The sequence below is a fragment of the Tachysurus vachellii genome, chromosome 2, assembly GCF_030014155.1.
Source record: "Tachysurus vachellii isolate PV-2020 chromosome 2, HZAU_Pvac_v1, whole genome shotgun sequence".
Classification (NCBI taxonomy): Eukaryota; Metazoa; Chordata; class Actinopteri; order Siluriformes; family Bagridae; genus Tachysurus; species Tachysurus vachellii.
The window spans coordinates 29,592,893-29,607,318 of record NC_083461.1 but is presented as its reverse complement, the minus strand read 5'-3'; the positions used below and the strand labels follow the sequence as shown (position 1 = coordinate 29,607,318).

The 14,426-nt window shown below is 38.0% G+C and overlaps 1 protein-coding gene and 1 long non-coding RNA gene across 2 annotated transcripts; one reads left to right on the top strand and one right to left on the bottom strand.

The window, feature by feature from the left end:
• Positions 1-4,119: 4,119 nt before the first annotated feature.
• LOC132841735 (uncharacterized) lies at positions 4,120-8,073 on the bottom strand. Its single transcript, XR_009647961.1, has 2 exons — positions 7,750-8,073; positions 4,120-5,848 (listed from the first exon to the last, which is right to left on the bottom strand). It is a non-coding gene; the product is annotated as an uncharacterized LOC132841735 (long non-coding RNA).
• A 1,846-nt stretch (positions 8,074-9,919) lies between these two features.
• On the top strand, positions 9,920-13,136 carry LOC132841734 (caspase activity and apoptosis inhibitor 1). The gene is made up of 6 exons (XM_060864213.1): positions 9,920-10,106; positions 10,329-10,523; positions 10,620-10,704; positions 11,360-11,426; positions 12,112-12,173; positions 12,515-13,136. The coding sequence occupies exons 1-6, from the start codon at positions 10,014-10,016 to the stop codon at positions 12,922-12,924; spliced, it is 912 nt and encodes a 303-aa protein (XP_060720196.1). The 5' UTR covers positions 9,920-10,013; the 3' UTR covers positions 12,925-13,136.
• The last annotated feature ends 1,290 nt before the right edge of the window (positions 13,137-14,426 follow it).

Genomic DNA, 14,426 nt, shown 5'->3' with positions numbered 1-14,426 from the left:
GCCGTCGGGAAGAGCAGGGCGGAATGTGCAGTGTTTGTGTGTGTGTGTCCATAATCCCTCTAAATGCTTGCTAATGTTGAGTGTTGATGGCAGACATATTTATACACACATAAAGTGGATATGATGGCTTCAGGGAGTACAGATGTTTCAAGGCGCTGATAATAAAAAGTCAGACACACATATTGCCTGAGTGCAGACGTGATAATCTCAGGTAATCACCACCTTAAGAATGGCGCACATTACACAACCATATATGGAAGTGGAAGCATGTCTGAGTGGGTGTGTCTGGAAGATCTTCAGTGTGACTGTTCTCAGAACAACCATGTGGTGTATGTGGTGAGTGGTAAGAAGAGCACCATTACTGAATAGAAGCCATATAAAATCCCATTTGGAGTTGAAATAAGTGGAAAAATGATTCTCTGGACTGCACAAAGAGCCACCCGGCCCTGCTCATCCCTCTGTGGACACCATCCTTACAGTGAAGTGTGGTGGTGGAGACGGTAGCATTATGTTGTGGCAAAGCTTTGCCAGGGACTGGGACACTAGGCAGAGTTGAGGGCAATGTCAATGGAGCCAAATTCATCATGGAAGGAAACCTGTTCCAGTCTGTCAGAGATTTGGGCCCAGTCTGGATCTTCACCTTCCAACAAGGCAGCTACATTAAGTGTACTGCCAAATCTTCACTGGAGTGAAGTCAATTCACCTGAGAACCTGCAACTAGCAAAACATGAAAACTGCTCTTCACTGAAAGTCTGACAGAAATTTTACCAAGAAGAATGTTCAGGAACATCAGGATCCAGATGTGCAAAGCTAATAAAGAGATATCCCAAAGACCTGCAGCCAACAGCCATGTAACTGTCCCGGGGGGGTGAATACTTTTACAGCCTATAAGTCTGTGTGCATTCTTGTTTAATTAACTTTTGTGTCACGTTAAACTTGCATTCTGTTGTGTTGTGTATTTTCTTTACCTGCTTATTTGGTGTACACAACATGGTTTCCATGGAGACAGCAAAGCTCTGTCCTTGCAAGTAAGCGATGTTCGTTTTTACACTCGCAGTTGACACACAAGGGCAGGCTCTTGAACAGCAATCATCTAATGTGTTCAGACTCCTTGAGTGCTGCAAGCTATACACTCCATCTGGGTCTGGAACGAACACACACACACTGACACACTCACACACAAATATACCATGACTTATTATAGTCGATCCTATATAAAATACTGTAGCTTCTGTGCGTCACATTTTTGGTCACTTTTTTTGGTACAAACAACACACACACACACACACAAAATGACCAGTGACACAGATTAAATAGTCCATCTAAGTTAAAGTAAATGTTAGCAAGGAATTAGCATTGATAGCAAATAGCTGTGACATGAGCACATAGCAATTGTCAAAAATGTTCTGACACACATACACAAACACACACACCCTCTTTATCTCACAACCCCTACAGGCTTTTAAGCAGTGGTTAATCTTAAAGCGAGATCCTACTAATCTGACACCACATTTCCTTACATAATCCCTTCTTCTCCTGTTTTTTTTCCCTCTCATTCCTTCCTTTTGAGCAGAAGCATTTAGACTCTGTCACTCTGAGGCAAGTCTACAGAAGTTTAATCTTTAAAACCAAAGGCCAGAACTAGACTAGCGAACAACAGTCCTCTGGCATGAGGGCTTTTAAATTAGCCGAGATCAGAGCCGTGTTAAACATTCAGAGACGGAGGGATGATCGTGACAAGCAGAGAGAGAGAGAGAGAGAGATTGGAAAAAAGCATCGTGTCTCAGTGAATGGATTAAGTAAACATTTCTTTGAGCAATCACTACACACTAATCCGATGCGTTACTCCCAACTTTTCTCATATTTACAGCACAGCGTGGTTAAATTCTCGATTGTGATTGGTCAAAAAATCAGCTCTGTCAGTTGTGGCAGATTAAATGGAAGGCTTTCGGATACTAATACTTTATCGTTGCAGCTCTCACACAGACTTGTACAGCAGATGATCCATGTAATGTTCTCGTTTTTCTTGTTTTAAATGTATGATCCTTGATGTTCTGTAAGCCTTTTTGGAAGGAGTCTCCAGAATCAGGGCTGTGTCACAATCAGAGGTTGATTCTTTTTCTAAAACGGAACACTCTCAGTTTTTTCATTCCTTCCAAATAATAATAATAATAATAATAATAATAATAATAATAATAATAATAATAATAATAATACAGGAGCCTATATAGTGGTACACTGCCACTATATAGCCACTGTATCCTGTATTTATATTTTTCTCTTTTTTTTTTCTCTCGCTCATCCATGGCTCATTGTATCGCTGGAGCATGAAGCATGATAGGAATGATTTTGATTTTGTCTTCCATGAGACGAGTCAGGAGCGATGGAGAGGGAAAAAAAAGTAGTTTTTAAAAAATGTTTTATTTATTAATTTATTTTTTGGATTCCTGGGTGTATTCGTGATAGATGATGATGCACTGACCCCTAGAGACCAGAATAGGCAACAACAACCAGACTCATGCAGCGCGTACAGTACGGTATACTGAATACAGGGTGTGTGTGACGTGGACTGATGTGACGTAGAGTTTAGGAATGTATGAATAACACACACACACACACACACACACACAAACACAAACACAAACACACACAGAGGCAAATAACATTATATTAGTTATATATTGTATACAGTTATATTTTCCGAATATTATATTTTATATAAAGTATTCAGGTCAAAATAAATCTAGAATTAAGAGCAGCTACATTAATACAAAAGTGACACACACACACACACACACACACATACACACACACGGCCCCGTTAGCTAATAAACAATGAATATGTGTGTGTGTATGTGTGTGTTTTAGACTGGTAATTTCCATCTAGAGTCTGAATAGCACTTTCTGTGCTTTCTGCGAGGCACCGCATCTTTTCTGTCCACGTAACACAATTAACTCTTATCACTGCACAAAGTCACAGTAATTCACACAGCTTTGTTCCCCAATCAGATAATTACGCTGACGTCGAAAAATAAGCAGGACTCGTAATCTGGCTTTTGTTCCATTGGAAGCAATATAAAACGTGCGCAAAAATCCCATTAACACCATCAGGGATTAGAGGCAGATTATCTAGCTGGGATTAACACAGGATTACAGATTCACTTCGCAGCTTTCAGCAGGTGTTTGATAAGGGGGAGATTTCTTGTCTTTGATATAGAGATAAAAATCGAATCCTGACTTGCATCAAGGTGTGAGGGAGAAAGCGTCTGGTGCATTGTGTGTTTAGGAGGAATGTATTGCAGTGATGTGTCGTCTAAGAGCCGATTTTTTGTAGCGAACGAGAAGAGTCGACTCCTGCCTCGGAGACACAAATCTTCAGTCATCCCTGCTTAATATACAGAATATCTTGTACCCTGCCACCTGATGCCTCATTGTGAAACTAAAAAAAAATACTTTCTTTCTTATATTTTATTGTCTGTCCTTATTTCTACATTTTCACAGATTCTAACATTCAGAGTATAAATATATCTTTTAGATAAATCTTTTATAGATAAAATAAAAGATATCTTTTAGTTCAGTACACTGAAGTGAATATTCAGTTAACTACATATTTTTTGACCACATGGTGTTGGTAGCACCGTTGATTGGTGCTCAGGATACTGTCTGTGTAGACACTTAAAATTATACAGTTAAAGTAAAAGTTATATAGGTCTACTGTATGTTTTGACTTCTTGCATCGAACATGTGGGTTAGGTGACAAATTTGTAACAGTGCTCAATTTTAGCAATATAGCCAGTTTGCATTATTTACATTTATACTATTTACTTACTGTCCAGTGTCACCCAAAGAATGAGGTTCACTTTTGAGTCTGGTTCATCTCAAGGTTTCTTCCTCATATCATCTCAGGGAGTTTTTCCTCACCAACGTCGCCTCAGACTTGCTCATTAGATAAGATAGTAAAATAGAAACTTAATTTTAAACTTTTACATTTTTATTCTATTTCTGTTCTTCTGTAAAGCTGCTTTGAGACAATGCAAATTAAAAGCACCAGATAAATAAATCGAATTGAATAAAAACTGTACAGAAAGCATAAAGGAAAGCAGAGGACGAAACAAAATCTTCAGAAATTAAAGATTTAATAGGAGTTTTACATGCGACTTCAATCAGTGAAGGCTGTCAAATATTCAAGCCGCACTCTAAGCATACACTTTAAAGCAGTATTTCTTTATTCCTCCTGTCTGTAAATGGTGTTTCATAGACTCATCAAACATAAACAGTGAAAGGCCAAATTCTTCCATACAAACTCCTTCATGTTTTAAAGTGCACACTTAACACAATCATCACAATCATACCAGCCAATTGATGTCACACAACCAAGTAAAAGGTGGAAATAAACCAATAGATAAATGTTCTACAATCGAAATGAATCAGTACTGATCCCTCGTATTGAAGACTACGGAGTGATAAAGCATTCCTTCGTGTGGCAGCCTGGGAAAATAACTGTAGTTCTTAAAGCAACAAGTTTTCCCTGAACCTCCATTTCCAATTGTAATCAATAATCATTTAAAAGCTGTTTATGGAACATAATTACAGCTGAATTTGAAAGACTTTTAAGACAGGAAATGAATTCTTGTTTTAGCGCTTTAAATAAACTTATTTTGTTTCATCTAATTATGTCCTTTTAAGGATTATTTTTACTACACTGTGTGTGTGTCTATATATGTTTGTGTGTGTGTTTGTGTATATAGTGAATTGACCTCTGAAAAGTCTTCCCAGGCTGCCATATAGAGCCCTTCAATCTCCATATTACTAATAGTACAAATTATTAGTAATTACTTATTACTATATGAAATACAGTAATTTGTACTAAATAAAAGTGTGAAACACACTAAACAAAACTCAGTGAAACAAATAATGCTTACACTGAAACAAAAATGTACATGTAAAAGTGAGTCACTAACCATTCACACACAATGAACGTACATGTAATCATGACGCATCAGCAGCTTTAAAATAAAGGCTGCATTATTTGCGTTAGGCTTGTCTATTTTCCTGTTGTTTTTTTCTGAATTCGTCATATTAAAGAAAAAGTTACTGATTTTGCAAAGAAGTTTACTCTTTACACTTTTTTTCTGTTTGAGAAACTAGCATCAGTATCAAATCCATTCCTGAAAGGATTCTGGACTTGCCACTAGAGGTCAGTGTTTCCCAAAACAGTGTTTCTTCTTATTAGAACTGTATCCTTACTACCCTCGAGCTTAAATTTCCCACATATGTGTACATGTTGCTCTGTTCTTTAGTTTGTTTGCCAGACATTTGAACTCTATTTAAGTTTTCATGTTTTTACGTGAGTATTTATCTTTTATTTTGATGAGATCTCACGCTGTTCATTTTGTCAATGAAAGGATAAGGTATAAACTTTTTTTACATATTTCATTTTCTGAATATTATTCAAATCTTTTCCCCATACAGAGTTGGTCTCTTTTCTTCTTCTTTTTCTTCTTTTTGTGTCCCAGCCCTGACGATTCCTTCATCAATGGAGAATATACAAGCCCATCTTTTCACATTATACTTTGTGCCAACATTGACATACTAAACAATGTACTTTTGTGGTCTAGTAACACAATAAAATACTGTGTACTAGTTTGACACATGTCAAGGAAGCTGTGCACACGACCCCCGAAAGTGACACCATAGCACGCTTTCCCAAGGAGCATAGCTCAACTAATCAACTCTAATGGTCTAATTGTTCAGCTCCTGTAGTTCACCCTTGGCAGAAAACTTCCAAAAAAAAAATCATCCTCCCAGTCATCGTCATCACTTCTTCTGCCGCCTCCTCAGTCATGATCTGCAACTAGAAATTCAATTATTTTGGCTTTGCTTGTGCATCCTTTACTTTATGAGCAAATCAGCACAGTGTGAATAACTGTCCTAACAGACTCCTTTCCATGCCTTTCCATCATGGAGTGACAAGCATCATGTTCTAGGGTGTGTTTAGTTTTCTGTATTGGTCCTGTCTGCACCCCAAGGGCGTTGCTAGGATTGGAAGGGATGACTTGCTTAGCAGTTGGATTATTATTTTTACCTCACCAACCTTATATTAACAACAGTGCCACCTGCTGACCGGAATTGATACTGTTTTGTTTCACATCTCGACACTTAAGTATTAAAACTGAATATGTGTATAGTGGAATGTAAAATAAGCGCTATCGCTTATGTAACATTTCTCCAGGACCATGGTGATACATAAAATGACATAAAGCTACATAAAACAACACAGAGCTAAGAACTTTAACTAAATTGTCATAGCCAAATAAAGTGTGTCTCTGCCAGTGTTGTATAAAGCACTAGAAAGCAATACTTGAGTAAAAGTATAAGTATCGTACCAGAAAAAGACTTTGGTAGAAGTGAAAGTTACCTTTTAGAATATTACTCAAGTAAAAGTCTTAAAGTATCTGATATATACTGTACTTAAGTATCAAAAGTAATTTTCTGATATTTAATGTACTTAATATATTTGAAGTAAAAGTAAAAAGTAAAATTTCAGTGATTTTCGGTAGGCATAAGAGCAGGGGCGGTTCTAGGATTTCATCTTTAGGGGGTTTTAGCCCTCAGTGAGAATTTAAAACAAGAAGAGTTTTATATTATATATTATATGACTACATAGTAAGCCAAAAGTTATGGTATTATTAAATGGCAAAAGTGGACACCAAAATTTTATGCATGATGTAATGATGCCAGTCTTGAATCAAATCAGTTCATGTATGTGTGCATTCTCTACAAACAGTGTGTCCAATGAATGCAGTCATTGATAAAAAGAATATTCACAAGACAAAGACCAAATCAATAAATGTTATTTTTATTTAGTATTGAATGGAATGTTTGCATTAATATTTTGTTTGTGCTACAACTCTGGTAATAAGAATAGTGACATTTCGATTAACGTTACAGATAAACGCCTCCAGCTCTGACTGCGCGTGCACGTTGCACGTGCCTGTGCTTCTCCGTAGAGAGTGCGGAGCGTAATGCAATCTAGGAGCAGTGATTCGCCAAACCTCCCTTATTGCAGTCGCACATATTTCTACTGATTTTATTTTGTAGTAACAAGTAACGAAGGTGCTTAGTGGAAATATAACAGAGTAAAAGTATACATTTTATCTGGGAAATGTAGTGGAGTAAAAGTGAAAGTTGACATAAATTTAAATAGCGACGTAAAGTACAGATATTTCTACTTGAAATTACCAGTGAAATTTCTACTTAAGTACAGTAACAAAGTATTTGTACTCCGTTACATTACAACACTGGTCTCTGCAACCTAGTGCAAACAGTGCAAGACAAAAGACAGAGCAGACAGATAAATACAAACACTACAAGACAATACACAAAATACAAAATAGCACTGACTAGTGTGCATACTGTATATAACACCGTACATTGTACAAAAAATATAGCATTCAAACAAAGCGGTAAATCTGAATAACAGCAAAGATTAACAACACTGGAATAGTTCTTTTTAACACGAAGGACTTAAGCCATAAAGAATGATCTTTATTTAACTTGGTATATCTGTGTTCTAAGTTGTAAATTCTGGGTTTAATAGAAATACATGCAAAGTCTACAGTCTTTTTGTTTTCAAGCTTATCTGATATCACTGCATTGACAGATATTGTTAAAATCTTCCTGTTTTTTTTTTTTTTTCCATCATAAGTCATTGTAAAAAGAGGTGTTGAAAGAAAACTGAAAACTTACCACTGCTTTAGTTCTGGATAAAACCTTGACTCTTGTGTTCACAGAAGATTAAAGCATACATGTAGAGCAGTCTCGTTCATCAAAATAAAGAGAGAAGCACAGTCACTTTTAAGTCCCTGGAAACCACCTGCATTTGATTATGAAATGAACACATGATGTGGATAGACAAGGAAACTCGTTCGACCTGTTCGAGTGTGGAGGCGAGCATTTCTTTGTAAAGGAATGTGAAAGTAAGCAGGTTTATTCCTCTGCTGTTTGTTGTAGCAAGTAATGCCCTTGTAAGGTAAGTAATGCCTCATTATTCCCATGCACATGAAAAAGTAAATAAATAAATACTCACTATTCTAAATACCCACACCACCATGTTTCAAAAATGGATTTAGTCTGCTTTGGAATATAAGAGCATTTCGTTCTTCATGTTTTTTCTCACTACTTTAAAGTTCATCTTTCTCTCATGTGTCTATAAGACCCAGATGATAAAACAGTATTATTTATATTTTGAGGAGCAGTTGTGTCTCAAGTAGTTTAGGTTTTGGGTTGTTGATCGGAGGATCAGGGCTGAAGCCCCATGACTGCCAAGCTGCCACTGTTGGGCCCTTGAGCTCCAGTGGTGCTGTATCACGGCTGACTCTGTGTTCTTACCCCAAAAACCAAAGTTGAGATATGTGAAGAAAAGAATTTCACCATCCTGTTATGTATATGTGACAAAATAAAGGCTTCTATTGATATTCTTGTCAATAATTTCACATAAATATCTTAGGAGATCACTTAGTAAAATTTGGTTCTTTATGACCATTGAATTCAATTCAAAACTCTCAATATCTGAAAACAAACCCATGATTTTATTATATTATTGACATCCAGCCAAGATTATTGAATCATTTAATTTTATTCACATCCGTTCTGTTAAAATGGAAAAAAATGGAAGGGTCAGACTGAAGAACGGAGAAGACAAACAAAGTAATTAAGTGGGGTGTTTTTGTGTGTCTCCATCCAGACTGGCAGTCAGACCAATACCTTACATTACAAGCACGCATTTTAAAACCAGAGTTTTTATCACCTTCTGTGGTGTGAAGATTTACTGGAATGTTGCACACAAAGAATGAACTGATTTAGAGTGCACACTTCCTTCCAGGAGCCAGTCTGTCAGGATCCCACTCGTGCATGCAAGTGAAATACGGAAGGAAACAGTGATAGATTACGGAGTAGATGGGGAAAGCAAAGATACAAGTATACATCATGTTCTGTATTTACTCGACTTATCATAAATCGTACTTATTGTAACTCAGGACTTTTTCTGTTTCATTGTACAGGCTTCAGGATCAAAATCATGACTTTTCAGAAATCCAGTGAGACATCAATGTACATCATTTTACTCCATAATGACACATTTAGACAACACAACAACAAAGAAAGATCCTTTGAAAGAAGTCGTAGTGGAGAAATACCACCGATTTCTACATGAATAGTTTTAGATGTATTTAAACAGCTTTACATCCAAGCACAGCTCCACCTGTCTACTGGTTCAGCTCCTGTGGTCTGCCTTTGGCAGCAGACCTCCAAACATGTTCTTACTGACGCCGTGCATCATTACACCAGAAGATTGAAGAACCAGAGCCGGGTCGATTTATTGAAGATCGGGGCCTTTTTTCTTTAGTTCTTTACCGTTGAAACCACCCACATCATAGGTTTTTTGTTTGTTGGTTTTGTTTTATAGCTCCAGTGTTTTATTATATCATAGAATAGAACGGGGCATAGAAGCCTTTATTATCACCACATATACATTACAGCACACAGTGGAATTCTTTTCTTCACATACCTCAACTGAGGAGGTTGGGGTCAGAATGCAGGGGCAGCTATGATACAGTGCCCCTGGAGCAGGGCCTTACTCAGGGGCCTAGCAGTGGCAGCTTGGCTGTCCTCTGATCAACAACTCAGAGCCTTAACCAGCTGAGCCACCACTGCCCCTCCAGCTGAGCTACCACTGCCCCTCCAGCTGAGCCACCACTGCATAAATCAGGAGCTGTTGTGACTAAAAAGCCCTCTACCTTTTCCATGTACATTCACTGAGACATTTATAACATCTGAAACATTTGTAACATCTGTAACAAGTTGTGTCTCGCCGTTCACTTTCATTAGGTTACTGTTCAATCTGACCTTACCAATATGGCGGATGCGTTGCCTAATCGCAACCCTACTGTGAGGTCATCAACACGCGCCCAAACCGGTATTACAAACATAGCGATTAACAATACGTGGAGAGAATGAAGTCGGCGAAAGAAAAGAAAAGAAAGCATTCTCGTCGAGAGTCGGCTGATGGAGACAGAAAAAAGAGAAACACCGAATCGAGCATGGTGGTTGGTTTTTGTTTAAAAAAAAAAAAAAAATCTAGCTAGCTAATGCTAATGTAAACAACCATTCATTTCTATTCAAGTAGTTTTACAGAAAGTATAACATCAGTCCCTGACTATTTGTATATTTGTATGCATATGCTGTAGGCTGTACAACGTGCAATATACATTACTTTTTCTGATTAACACTTTATATTTGTTTTTTTTTTTATTGTAATTACTATTAAGGAGCCTAAAGAAGAGCAGCATCATGTGCAGGAGTTAAAGGAAGAACCAAGCGACATTGAGGAAGGTGGTTTGGATCTCACTGTGCCTTTTAAACCCATCAGTGATTATCTGAGCAACAGACAGGAGATGCTGGAGCAGTGCTTCCACGTCCTCGGGCAAAACAAGCTGAAAAAGATGTTGCCTGACGAGCTGAAGGTTTTCAATTCAATTCATTCAAGTTCATGTCATAGACGTCCTTCTGTTTACTTGGAAGGTTTTTACTTTGTCTTTGCCGCTGTGTTGTTTCTGTAGGGATGCACGTTCATGGAGATCAAGACACTCTGCTGGGATCAACTGGAGCAGCTGTCCGAGAACAACCTGCTCCAGATCCTGGAGGGTTAATCCAATTTACTTCACTTTTTTAAAAAATGAGCGGAAAAGAAAATCATTGCCTGTTTTCTAGATACTTTTAAAAAAAATACATAACAAAAAAAACAAACAAACCCTCCTTTAACGACTTCTGTATAAATAATGAACAGCTTCTTGCTTATAGAAGCGCCTTCCTTTCTGCCTAAAGAGAGCGATGCAGGGGCGCTTTAGTACTTGGTGTCTACTCATCTGTTCACTCTGTGTAAACATTCCTGCTACTAATGTCATCACACATTATCCAGTGTCATCAAGCCTCATCACAGTCTGGGACTTTGAGTCCATGATTTATGCCAACATCTAAATGAACTATTTCAGTGTTGGATTATGCAATTAAAATAAAGCTTTGGAAAAGACAGAAAGTTGCTTTGAGGCTGTTATGGCTTATGATTGAGGGGGTTGATTCAGACAACTATCTAAATGATCGCTGGCATTTCACATGAATTGCAACAGATTGGCATCTGAATCACTAAGAGTTCCTTTAAAGAGTCCCTCCGTTTTACCCTGTAGGTCTGTTTGCTGTGGCCTTGTTCACAACTGATGATCAAAAATTTCATTTTAGATTCTGGATCTAAACTGTTCATTTGGCTTTAATGTGATTATTGCCGTCTTGTTCGCTTTTGAAGGTAAAGAGGTGACGGCTAGCTCAGAAGCTGAAGAGAAGGAGACTAACAGGACTTCAGCAGACAGTCAGTAAGTCATGTGTTCGTGAATTCTCATGTGAATACACAGACATCAGTATCAACACGTCTGTCACGTAGTTGTGTTTATTTAGGGTGTATGGACAGAGAGGGACGGAGGGAGAGAGAAATGTAGAGAGAGTTAGACAGAATGGGAGGTGGAGAGAGAGGGAAGGAGAAAGATTCAGTTTGAATACATCGAAGTTTGAATATTGTCATGGTTTTGGAGCACACTAGCTTATCGACATCCATACTAAACTCCCCAAAACTTTAAATTCATTTCCATGGCGACTTTAACCAAGCTGCATGACACCTTGACTGTTCAAGCAGCCGTTCTGTCAGTAAGTGTACAGGAAACCCTGCACACTGAAATGTAACCACTCAGGTGTTAGGGTAGATTCCGTCATGCCTCTGACTCCAAGAACTAGGTTTGTACTGTAGTAAATAAACCTAGTGACATGACTCATGACATGAAATGTTGCATGAACACTTAAGCCGTAGAAATGCATTTACTGATATTTAAGTTTTATAACATTATGTTGACGCAGTTTGAGAAAAATGTCATAATTGCACGGTTATAAGGTTGTTTTGTCAAATGTAGTGGTGTAATTGTTAAGTGGTTACATGCAGCTAATAGTACAGGGCTTAGTTTTAATCCTAAGGGTGTTTTGTTTGTTTGTTTTGAATGTGATGTTTAGGCAGGACAACAGCGTGGACTCCACGTCATCAATGAAAGAGAACGCTGAAGAAGACAAGCAAGGTGGTGATGATGATGATGGAAGTAAAATATTGCAATTCAGATTGCATATACAAGTCCATAAACAAGTCTCTGAAGATATTTTTCTGACTTTTTTTTTTTAAATTTTTTTTTAAAATTTTAAAACACGCCTCGACCCAAATCTGCAGAAAATCTGTTGTAATTGTAAAAAAATTGCAAGAATATTTATAATATGCAAGAGGTTGCTTGTGTTATTTTGTGTTAATTTCTGCAGTTGTGAAATCCTGGAGGAAATGATTATCTATCATTTATTTATTTATTTATTTATTTTGTTTGTTTGTTTATTAAAATTGTGTCGTGTTTTTTTTTTTTTGCGTACTCAGGTTTATCCGGAGAAGAGAGCGACGTCCTGAGCATAAACGCTGACATGAACGACAGTGACATCGAGGGCCACAAAGACCCCAAACCCCAAGAGCAAATACCCGTTCCCATGGTGATGCCCCCTCTGTCCTCAGCCCCTCCTCCAGAGGCGGACCTCAAATCGGACGAGCCGAAGCTGGAGCTTCAGGACGACATCGACAAGAGCGTCAGCGAGATTCTCGCTCTCACTGATCACAGCAGTGACGAGGCACAGATCAAGCTGCGTTCGCAGGAGGTTGCTATGGAAGCGGCTCCCGCATCATTTCCTGTTCCTGCCGCAGCACCTTCAGCACAGCAGCTGGCACTTCTGGAGTTAGAGATGAGAGCGAGAGCCATCAAAGCTCTAATGAAGGCCAACGAGGTGAAGAAATAAACTTTGAGTCGGTCTCAAAGTCATATTGGCTTCAAAAATTTTGCAGCCAAGGAACATACGCCATATTGGCTTTTAATTTCTGCTTAGTTTTGTTTTCAGTCTCTGAACCTCAACAAACTGCTGATTTAAAATGTGTCCGTTCATGGTTGTTGCCTGTGATTTCTTACAAACATGTTTTAATATTTTAAAATACACGCTCACTTTAATATGAATGCGTCTATAGGTGTAACAGTCGATACTGTTGGTTCACACACTACAGTTTTAGTCTTCAGCAAAAGCATGACATTTCCCACCTGATTTTTATCGTTTCTATATTGGTAAGTGCCACTAGAGGTCACTGTTTTGCTGCAGTTCTAGTTTAGAATACACCAATCAGCATTAAAATCACTCATAGGTGAGACGAAGAGCGTTGATTATCTCGTTAAGGGATTAGAGATATTAGGAAGGAAGTGAACAGTCCGTTATCGAGGATAATGTTTTGAAAGCAGTAAAAATGGGTGAGTGTAAGGATCTGAGCCACTTTAACAAAACCAACTGGTGATGCCTTCATGACTTGTCCTGAAAATCCCACAGATGCCTCCACAGGTAAGACACAGCTGACCACATGATGTATAAAAAATTTTTTTAAAAAGGCTGATTTATCGAACCAGAATGCTGTTTTTTTTTTATAATAGACGGCGTTTAGTAATAGTCCAAATGATTAGTGCGTGCTCCAAATAAACAAGGGTTCTATACCCCAATAGACAAGTGTGCAGATAAGCTTATTGTTCATGTATGATTTGCTAAACTGTGTAGCAGCTACTGAGCATGAGAAGAAAAAGGACACCAGCATTTTCAGCATTTACCAGTGCTCAGTGAAATGTCATGTTCACATCTTCATTAAGTGATGCTTTAAGTGTCCACTAGAGGCGCAGATTGAACAAAAAATAGAACCTTGTGGCAGGAAATACAAGGTCAAACGCAGAGACGCTTAAACAATTAAAAATAATAATGTCCACTAGAGGCCGCTGTTGACAAAACATTTAGGTCTGTGTGCCGTGTGAAGCTGTTTTAGATGGCACGTGTGTGTGTGAGAAATCTGGACCTATAAATTATAAAAGCAAATAAACAGCTGAAGTAAACCTACTCAAATGCAGGCTATAAATCACAGATGAGGTGGGGCAGAGACATCACTCATGTTTGTGCCTTAATTGCACATAATTGGTGTTACTTTTAAAGGTCATTGTCATGATGTCTGTAAGCTTCAGATATGTAAAACATGAAATGAGCATGTTTCCGTAAAAGGGCATGGAATGAGGACTTAATGTGGTGAATCTACTAATATGATGATGATAATGCGTTAAGTCATTGTTAATGATGTCATTGTAGGAACGGCGTGTAGAGATGAGGAGGTGGGAAAGCTGGGTAGGTGGAAAGGTGTCACAGCATCTTATCGTCTCTCTTAGCATTCTCTCGTTGCGGGTAATATTGGAATGTGACATTTGAGTAAAAAGGAAAAAATT

Bases quoted from the DNA above. Each gene is read 5' to 3' on its own strand.
- LOC132841734 (XM_060864213.1), top strand. From the start codon at position 10,014: ATGAAGTCGGCGAAAGAAAAGAAAAGAAAGCATTCTCGTCGAGAGTCG. The intron at 10,107-10,328 runs GTTGGTTTTTGT...ATTACTATTAAG, and splicing joins ACACCGAATCGAGCATGGTG to GAGCCTAAAGAAGAGCAGCA. The intron at 12,174-12,514 runs GTGGTGATGATG...TTGCGTACTCAG, and splicing joins CGCTGAAGAAGACAAGCAAG to GTTTATCCGGAGAAGAGAGC.